Source organism: Aplysia californica, unplaced genomic scaffold (assembly GCF_000002075.1).
Source record: "Aplysia californica isolate F4 #8 unplaced genomic scaffold, AplCal3.0 scaffold00465, whole genome shotgun sequence".
Classification (NCBI taxonomy): domain Eukaryota; kingdom Metazoa; phylum Mollusca; class Gastropoda; order Aplysiida; family Aplysiidae; genus Aplysia; species Aplysia californica.
Window position 1 is genome coordinate 544,189 of NW_004797735.1, and position 10,760 is coordinate 554,948.

A 10,760-nucleotide genomic window follows, 5' to 3' on the forward strand; every position below is an offset into this window, starting at 1 on the left:
ATTGAAAGTGGAGACAAAAGCAGACAAAAGAACATGGTTAGAGAGCAGGAAAGCAGAAAATTTTAGAGAAGAACAAATTTTCCGTCACTGTCGTGTTTCGAACTCAGGACCTTTTGAATGAGAGGCGAATATGTAACCTCTAGACCACGAAAGCCCCTTTTCTGTAGAAGGAGACAAACCCTCTCTGTTCCATGTGATAAAGAAACTTTTAAAACTCACCTCTGATGACTTGCCCAACTCCAATTTTAGTCTGGAATGGCTTGCCTCGGTCACGAGAAGAATCAAACTTCTGTCCATTCTGAAGGGTGCCTGACAAACAGATAGGACAAGTTCATCACTACAAAAAGAGCATAAAACAGTTCAGAGACCTGGCACTGAAAAGAAAGTGGCGAAAACAAAACGAGAAAATGAGAATCCGCAAGCCCTTTTAACCCTCTAACTTTGAGCCTTCATTCTCAAAGTCTGCAGGATCCACGTACAGGAGCACCTTTTAATCAATTAGTTAGATTCACACATATGGTCTGTGCGCAAAAAGGTAACTATTGCCCCCGCCCGCTCTGGTCCAGAGTGCGAAAGTTGTTATTCCTTTCAAGAAATGAGCATTGGACGAATTGTGTTCCTTTATCATCATATATATATATGACAATAAAAAAAATTAAGAATACATGATGATGTCAAAAAAAAAAAGAAAAAAAGTCAAATGACCAATAATGCAACTAAACTTTACTAAACCAATTTAAGCGTATTTTTAAATTGTCTCTTTAGCATCACAATTCAAATTTTGTTGAAACTGAACTAGTGGTGCTACATTTCCGCAGTGCCTGGTGGCCAGTCTGAGTCTCCGCCTGTCGGCCAGCTCTGGTCACACAGACTTGAAAAACCCTGAACCTATAGTTTAACAAATACCTGACAATTGATACCCCCAGAATCACTGTAAAAGACATTACATTTGTTGAAACTCAATGCCATTTCTTGGTTGAAGTTGAATCGCATTTCATTGTCTAGACAGGACAATTCAGGACCCCAAAATTTTTCCTTTTTTTTGTTTACCTGTCCACTGGGAGAACATGACTACAAAGTTGCCGGCAGATATTCTTAATGAATCCATATACAACAACAATGAGATTGACCATCTACCTTGCCATAATTACCACAGGCAACATTAACATTATCATACCTCGGGCGAGTTTGAGTTATATTATGACTATAATTGACTCAATCAACATGATCTGACAAAAAATTATAAATAAAAACAGTCTTTATCTTAACCCCCCCCCCCACAAAGTATGGAGAGAACAAACATTTTTTAAAATCCCTACCAGAACTGTCATTAACACCCAGTTGTACAACAACAAAAAGCAGAACAAAATTTTACATAACATGAAAGGAAACAAACTCATTTGAAGCACACTAAAAACTTTCCTCTTTAGAAGCTTGCACTATTATTATATTTCAACATAAAACGGTATAGTTTCAGATCAGTTCTTTTAATATAATTCCAAATAAGAACTATAAAGGGGCAAAACAAGCACTCTTCACTCTGTTCCATTTCCAATTAGTTTGAGATTCTCAAAGCCTCAGTTAAACTAATGCAAACACTCACCTGTATAATGGACAACAACAGTGTCACCTGCCTTGGCAAAGTTGACTCCTGGAAAAAAAATGTAAAGTTAGAATGAGATATCAGTGCCAACCCACATTTTTCACTGTATTTCATTATAGCCATGGACGAGAAATTTTGAAACGGTGATCACAGGGATGATGCTCGATGCGCGTGCGTTGAGCAAGGGGCGGACTGAATATGGGACATGGGACTAGGCAGAAGGCGAGGTGCCGAAACAATAAGATTTTCTGTGGAACATATACCCGGCACCCGCGGGACCAGGGTTCAGGGAAGAGCAAGGAGATTCTGCATAAAGATAGATAGATCTAGATCTAATTGAGGTCAAACGGGCCGCCTGCTTAAAATGGCCATGACCGGCACTGATGTCTATTCTCGCTTCGTTTATAATCTTTGTATCATTGGATAATTTTTAACTCCTGCCAAAGTCGTCTAGAAAGGTACTTCCCTTCCATGAGGGTGTCCCCATCTTTTGTTTTGGTCAGCAAGTGGCAACTTTCGGCTAAGAATCTCCCAAAACAGAAGTCCCTCCCCTAGGCTTGTGGGTTACAGTTAGTGAAAGGAAGTCGTTTGCTAGGGCGGCAGGGCTTTTGTTACGATAGCTTCAGGGTCAACTGAGAGTTCAAAAGTCAGAACAGACATGTCAGAGGACCCTACGAATCACTGGGCGGTGTTACCCTTTCATTTTAACCCCATAGTGGGGTGGCTGATTTGAGCAAGCACAATTTTTCGTGATTTTGCTCTAACCGGCCAGGTAGATTTTCTTGTGCTTAAAGAGTATTTTACATATAGAGCTGGCCCATTCCATGTTACGTGTGTTACATCTGAGCTCTACTTTCACGTCTTTCAAAGAGCTTAGTGACATGACCACGGGTGTCAGGAATAAAAGTATTGTTCCTTGAGAAAGACATAAAGTCAGTTTGAACTGTTGTACCTTTACAAGTCATAAGTAACTTCATGATTGACATGATGATGAAGTGGCCGTTACGTGTGTTACGTGAAGAAAATGCTTCATTCTACTTTTCTGCAGACTGTCCCAAATTTCTTCAAAGTTAACGGGCTGAGTCAAGACAATTTTTTATACACTCTTTGTAAATGGATGCTGAGCATTTTCCTAGCTTTAGAAAGAAAAAAGAATGAAACTTCATGCAATATACTCAAAAGTAAACGTTACGTGAGTTACATTTTGTTTTGTTTCGTGTGTTACATCTTCAAATCAGAAATTTCAGTTGGCATGTAGGGTCAAATTTAAAAAAATATTTGGTCACTTTTTGCAAAAGCAGTGTGACTGACAAGGAAACAAGTATTGGTGATACCTCAAGCTGTGGCAAAAAGGTAAATATTTTACATTAATTCAATTTTTGTGTTTCATTGTATATTTCATACTATAATTTTCTGTAACCGACATTGATATCAATCAAAGTTGATTAACTTGTGCATTGGTATTCAAAGATCATCTCATTAAAGACTTAAATTTAAATATTTATTAGCGACCTCTTGCCAATACTGGTGTATAGTTCGGGAAAACAAACAAAACAATTTAACAAATATTTCTGTAAGTACCTCAGAACATTGGGCATACTGTGCTACTAGTACTACACTGGTGGATTTCAAAATCATGCCAGAACAACAAGATTAAATGCAGTTTGAAAGTAAAATTCACATATTAAAAAAACCAGTTAGACATATTTAGCCTTATTCCCCGTCAAATTCACCTTATTGTTTTCATTTCCTTCCTCAGCTATTCGTCCACCCAAAAGACTAAAAAAGCAGCGTGCAAAGATGACACAACAGATGACCCATCTTACACAGCCAAAGAAAGTAGAAGAGAGGAGAGAATAATTTAAAAATGTTGGAATGATTGATAGAATCTGACAGGAAGGAATACAGAAGGTATGTCCTGAATGGTTACAAAGCATCGGCTGAGGAAGGAACGTAGCGCCAACACCAACCACGCTGAAGCTGAAACACTAGCCAGAGAAGGATACAAGAACAAGCAGGCTTTTTGTCAAAGGCTGTGAATGAAGCACCCTTTTCTTTCCTTGGATCAGCATCAAAGAAAATGTCAATTTTTGGTGGTGTTGTTACATACATATGAATATCAGTGCAGATATGAAGAAGACATTCATGATGGAAATGTAGATCTGCAGCTCATGCCAAATACTTCTCACACCATGAGATTGACACAATATGAGGACCCCTGGCAAAATATAGAGATAATATAGAAGTTTCTGGAGTCAAGAAAGTGTACTGAATGATTTGGGAACCTTGCAGAGAAGTTACCATGCATTCACACGACAGAAAAGATGTCCAGTAGCCTACAATGTGTACTTCTTAAAGGGGTTTAAGAATGCAAGTGATCCATCTCAAAGTGATGACTGAGGTCAGTATTGGGGATTCGGTGCTTGTGAGATGTGATGAGAAAAAATACCATGGAGAAGTGACAGGAAAGGGGACAAAAGGGTTATGGTGAATGTCATGTCACATTTTACAGGAAAATGGAAGTGGCTTGTAATGAGAGATGAAATTTACTGAGCAATTGAATCATAAAATGTCATTATAAAGGAGATCACCACACCAAAACCCATTTTGTCCCCTGGTCAGTTAAAATTTAAGCTTCAAACATCAATTTGTCCCATTGTGATATATGTTTCAGTATGGTAATTTGCTTTTCTTTGCCTATTTCTATCATTACTTTTGAAGATTTGCATGTTTTGTATGAATGTAAACACACGTAACTTTTGATGTAACACACGTAATGTTACGTATATATATTTCCCCTGATGATGATTTTGTTCAACATGATCCCTAGGTCTTACTTAATCAAAAATCGAATCAGGTTTATTTCTCTAGCACTAGCAATGTTGACAACTCGACGTTGGCGATCAGAAAGAAGTGGCTCTGGCTCTAGTCTAAGCTAACTCACCCACTGATGAGTTGTCCCCCACCACACCCTGTGGTAGGTTGTGTCTGTTGCGCACGTCACACATTCACCCCATCTATTTCACAGCATTATGACTTCTCCATCCCCACCACAAAAGTGAGAGGCATGGTAGGCCTAGATAATCTAGACTGGGCTGGCCTATCACGCGATGCGTTTGGCTTGTTTGCCCATGCCACACCCTCCCTACTCATTCGCTCCGGCCTTCATTGTAGGTTTGCGAGGGCTCTCCCATTCTTTGTTTCCCAGGATGACTAACAACATTCCCAACAGGCAAGGTTTTATAAAATTATGTTTACAGAGTGTCTACATACATGGAAACCGGGCACCTAGTCTCAGTATCTACGTACACGGTAACCGGGCACCTAGTTTCACCTGGTCTCAGTATCTACGTACATGGTAACCGGGCACCTAGTCTCAGTATCTACGTACACGGTAACCGTAATGAAAATAAATAAAAATTTGTCATGTGTTGTCACTTGCTGAAAATAAAGAAAGTCATGATACAACACAAGCGTCTTGTCGGGCTCGCCATGATGACCGGTCAGTGAACCTGTGCGGGCGCATCACACTGTGAGTACCGGTTGGAGTCACCAAAGTTCATTCAAAGCCTGTGCGCTGCGAAGTATAGAGATTTTTTCTTATCGAAGTGTATACAGACCCGGTAACTGGGTACGAAGTCACGAAGTATACAGACCCGGTAGGGGAACTCTTTTGTGATTTCGGGAAGTTTCAGCGCCCAGACCCGGTAGAAATCTAGTGTGTGTGTGTGAGAGAGAGAGAGGGTGACTGCTCGACTGAAATTATGACATTGTTCTTTTCTTCAAATTGCGTCTTGCCATTCCTCCAACCCCAAAACGGAGGAAAAACGATCGTTCATCGAAAAGACATCCGCAATCTTCATTTAGATCTAGAGATCTAGCCGCGAAACTAGATGCAAAGATTTGTCTGTCTGCCTAGATCTAGAATTTAGATCTAGATCTAGATCTAGACCACAGATCTAGAAGAACCTAGGTCTACCCTGAGCCAAGAGTAGAGGGCGCAGAAACTCTCCGAAATCACAAAAGAGTTCCCCTACCAGGTCTGTATACTTTGTGACTTCGTTCCCAGTTACCGGGTCTGTATACACTCCCTTTTTTTTTAAGGTACAGTCGGGGGAGGGGTGGGGATGAAGGCAACACCGGATGAACTTGGAGTTCTGGACTGCCTGGCTACTGTGTGTACGTGACACCGAGACTACGTGCCCGGTTGCCTGTTACCGTGTACGTACACACTGAGGCTAGGTGCCCGGTTACCGTGTATGTAGACACTCTGCATAAATGTTTAACTGGTCTGTGCGCTGTGTACAGCAGCAGCAATATTCCGTTGCCGGTACGACTCGGGTGACTGTCTGATTGCCTTGCGCAATAGCAGTGTATTTTATTTACAAAGATAAAGAAGGGGAAAAAACAGGGTTTTAGAATAGTGTCTTTATAACAGATTTCTCGTTATTTCAGGACTCGTTATAATACTGTACTCCACCTTCACCTGGTGCTGACAGTTGAATTACTAAATACACAAACCCAAACTAGAATCTAGATTCTATAATAAAATAGAGACAGGGATATTCTAGAATCTAGAATTTTAGTACAAGGACATGAAATTGAATCTTATAGAAATCTAGAACGACTAAGAAGAAAGTCAAAATTGCAGCCAATAATTCTGCACAGCATCATTCTCAAACGAAGAGCTTCAACTTCAGTAACATTAAACTTCGATGTGCCGGCAACGTGACCCAAATCTAGACAGAACGCTGCCATTTTGGCTTGTCACTATGGTTGCGCTGACAAATCGAGGCAATAGCGGATGGAAATTCCAAATTTTAAATAAAGGAGAAAGGAGGCAAATTAATGGTAACATTTAAAGTAAATAATTACCATCTCCAGCCTGGATTGTTTCAACAGTAACTCCCATTATGACAAGAAGCAAGGTTTTGATTTTACGAATTGGAAGCTGACGCTTTCTGAACGGCGGTCGACCGGTAGCCTAGAACTAGAAGGTAGGGTAGGGCTAGTAGAAGCCACAATCAAGGAAGAGGAAGTGTTCAAGGGAGAGCATGAGTGATATTCCAGATTTTAAAAAAAGGGCAAGTTGCATGTCCCAGATTTTATAATTGTTTCAAATTTTTACCCAGATAGATACACATTTTTCTTGCATTAGCCTAGGATGTTAAACTGGTGATATAGATTAGAAAGTATTATGATCAATTTCTGAGTGACATCATGGGTTAGAAACACAAAACATAAAAATAGAGTAAAACTAGATCTAATTGATTAATCCGGAAAACTTGCAAGAATTTCGACAGTTTAATTCCCTTATATGAATTTATACAATAGATCTAGCTCTTACAGTTGTAAAAAAAAAAAGTTAGTAGTATCTTTTCGGACGTTATTGGCTTTGAAGATGGATTTTTGTGTGTGTAGATCTAAGTGCTTTACAGCGCTCGCAACTGCATAAGTTCAAAATTTATGAGCTTTAGGGATTTTCATCTTGCCTATAAAGCCTACATTCTTATCAATTTTAGAACCACCAAGGGATCTTTAACATGCGCAAGTTGCACACGCAGGGCCTCCAAGATTTTTCGCCGTTTCCGAGAAGGTATTGGGTGTTAGATCTTTCTTAAGAGGGCTTTTGCTGAAAGACGGCAGTAAGTAATTGAAGGAGTGAGTAGCAGTAGATTACGGCTACAGAAAGAGTGGGGAGCCCAGAGAAGGGGCCGGGGGGGGTGAGGTGATTGGGGCAGAAAGAGGAGACGAAAGCAGGCAACGGAAGATTGCTAGAGAGCAGGAAAACGAACTCAATAAAACGACCCGAGCTCAAGAACGGCGGGTCTTGGGGGGGGGGGGGGGGAGAATGTAGTGGAGACGAAAGCAGATGATTGGTGAAAGAAAGTTTCCTGTCGCTGTCAGGTTGTGAATTCAGGACCTTGAATTAATGAAAAGCGAACACCGTAACCTCAAGCCTAGACCACGAGAACCTCAACATAATTAAGATGGAAATTGAGATGTGGTGCAATTTATATGGAGAAACAGCTTGTCACTGTAAGTGAAAACCTAATGTGAAGTAGATGTGTCAGCTAATTTAATACAAGATTTCATTGTCTCAGTATACATCATGGGGTGCTGTTCTGGGAGTTAAACTAAGGCCCCAGAAAAAGGAACTATAAGGCCTTATATCATAGCTCTATTATGATGTTATTGAATGAAATAAACCCAAGTTATTTAGTGAGGCCCATAATCTCATAAGTAAATTTGAAAAGATTAAATAAGTCCAACAGTTTAAATACCTTAGATACAGGCTATCATAACATCCGATGCCAAATGTTCCACTGAAATCGAATGAGGAATAACAACGGCGGCTAAATAGGTTAAATAAAAATTAAATCAGGCCTGAAATATAGAAACATCTCAATATGAATACTAAAATTAATCTTCTAAAAGGCTATGTATGGTCAACCCTTCAACACGGCACAGTGAAAACGGGGCAATTTAATTATACCAACAATTGAGAAAATAAAATAGAAGCAAAAGAAATATAATGTGGTTTCTTAGGAGACTTGATAATTTCGTGGACAGAAAAGGAAGTGCATGTTCCGAATAAAGAAACTGACGCGGACCGCTCATTAAAAGAACAATTCTGAAGGACTAGCGCCGTTAAACTAAGACATTTGACTCTACGCAAAGGCTTTATTTAAATAGCCTGATCTCATGGAAAAAAGGACGACAAACAAGGCAGGGGTAGACCCAGACAAACTTATCTGGAAAACCTGAAGTTGTGGTTCATAAGACGCATGCTGCGTATCCCATGGACAGCTAGAAAAACAAATGAAGAAGTCCTGGTTGAAGTAAATTACAGAAGACAGCTTATGACGAATACGAAAGCGACAGACAAATTTGTTCAGACACGCAATGCGGAAAGAAGCATTGGAGAATATTGTGACTACAGGTAAGTTTGATGGAAAGAGAGGCAGAGGCAGACAGAGGGAAAACATACTGGACAAGATGACAACATGGCCGGGAGCAGCAAGAACAACAGACACCATTGCTCTAGCATCTGCGTTTGTCGCGGCCGCGATCTTCGGCAATTTTGGGTCCGCGAATCGCGTCCGCGATTTTTGCATTTTTCAAAAAAGACTAAACAACAATAACATATTAGACATGTATTTTTGGTAAGTTTTAAGATGTCCATGTGTATCTATTTTCAGGCGGAGAATATAAGTACATTGCATTACATACTATTTATATCGCTGTTTGTCTTTTATTTTTCCCTCTTTGTTGTGTTTTAATTTGTTGGTACGGTGTGTTAATTTTTCAAAAAAATGTTCCGATGATTTGTTTTTCTTTTTTTGGGGGGAGTTTATACAGCGTAATGTCATTTAATTTAATGCTGTTCTTACCCTTTTAAAAATATAAATGATGTGTTATGTTAGAGCATGTCTCCACCAAAACTGAATTCTGACTCTGGCACGCCACAATTGTGTGTGATTCCATAATTTACATGTAATATCCTGTAAGCCTACTTTTTCTAGAATTAAACGCGTTTAGGGTTAAAACAGCCAATCTTCGGATAGGTGGACACACGCCCTTAGTTGTTAATGTTTGTGGTTATTTATCCGTGCTGTTCTAATTTTGATTTAATTCTATTGTGAAATCTTCATTTTTCACGTTTTTACCCTGTGGGTGACTACAAATGATATTCTGGATGCTTAAAACAGAGCACAAGAAATTCTGGTGCTTTAGATTGTTACCTCTATCAACATATTGCTATACGTCGCCACAGAGAGTTGAAAGCTTGAAAATTAATGGCAACTTTTTAGGCAACTTTTGCCACTTTTTGGGGCAACTTTTGGCAACTTTTGGACAAAAAAATGGCAACAAACGCAGATGCTAGATTGCTGCAACGAAGGACAGAGTGAAGTGGAGCCTCACGGCACCGGGTGATGATGATGATGATGAACGGGGAAACACCAAAATTAAACAAAACTTTTATGAGCATCTGAGTTGAAAAATGAATGGAGAATTGCATGTACAATCTCCTGTGTCTGTTTCAGCTATTAAATAAATTTGAAACAGTTTATATTGTTATGTTATTTTGTCTGAAATTCAAACAACACTCTCCGTACTACTCAGTTTATCAAACAATGATGATGATGATGATGATGATGATGATGATGATGATGATGATGATGATGATGTTTTTTGTTTCCTTAATGGGCCTGGTGGACTCCATGAAGAAATCTTCAAGCAAGAGAGAGCGAAGCTCTTTTTCGGCTCCATTGTCATTATACTCAGAGGCACCTCCGCTCGTCCAAATAACTCGATTCGAATTGCCATTGTTCCAGGACATTCAAACATATGTTTGATATCCTCCTTTTCTTGGCTGCATCTTCAGCAACGTGGGTTGAGCTCTTCATTCACAAAGTTCTGATACCATCTCAAGCTCCAATGATGATCCGACCGCAGTATCGCTAGTTCAACATAGGCCCTGCGACATGTGATTGCTTATTGGAGTAACCAGAATACACATCCTCCAAGTGCTGGCACTTGGCTCTGCAGGGTAGGTCTCCGATTCCCCTCTTGATCATTGGAAAGACTCCCCTGTACGTTATTGGTCGTCTGTCGCCTTCAATCTCTCTGGCTTCATTGGCAGTTTGGTCTGCTGCCTCATTTCCTTCGATTCCAATATGGCTTGGAATCCACTGGATCTTTCTTTTGGCTGTGGTTTCACTGAACTTGCAGAACAAATCATTTACATCTGAGCTGCTGCCAAGCAGTCCCTTGCAAAGGGACTGACTGTCAGTCAAGATCAGCATATTGGTTCTACTGTGGCAATTGTCAACAAAAATCCATTGTGCATCAGACATCATTGCCTGGCATTCCTCGTCATAAGATGATGTGGGGAATTATGCCATTGACAGTAATAGTCTTTCACGCCAAACCGTAACATATGCCTTGGAGTAGTCCAGTAGGACTAGGACTGATAGATGGAATGTTGGCTTTTATTGAAAAGCAGCCTCAGTTCCTTGACAGATTCTGATAATCTGGTCGGTGCAGTTATGACCTTGGCGAAAGCATGCCTGAATATCCGCAATCCATTCATTCTTCTCTGACAGGTAGTAAATTCTTTCAGCATGCATCTTTTTTTACAACTTTCCTGACA

General features: G+C 40.0%; 1 protein-coding gene across 1 annotated transcript; it reads right to left on the reverse strand.

The window, feature by feature from the left end:
- Window positions 1-219: 219 nt before the first annotated feature.
- LOC101851817 (FK506-binding protein 1-like) lies at window positions 220-6,661 on the reverse strand (the record flags this gene model as incomplete). Its single annotated transcript, XM_035971585.1, is given in 3 exon segments — window positions 220-309; window positions 1,604-1,651; window positions 6,479-6,661. Coding segments are annotated over 3 exon segments (175 nt in total), but the record flags the coding sequence as incomplete, so codon positions are not given.
- Between the last annotated feature and the right edge of the window lie 4,099 nt (window positions 6,662-10,760).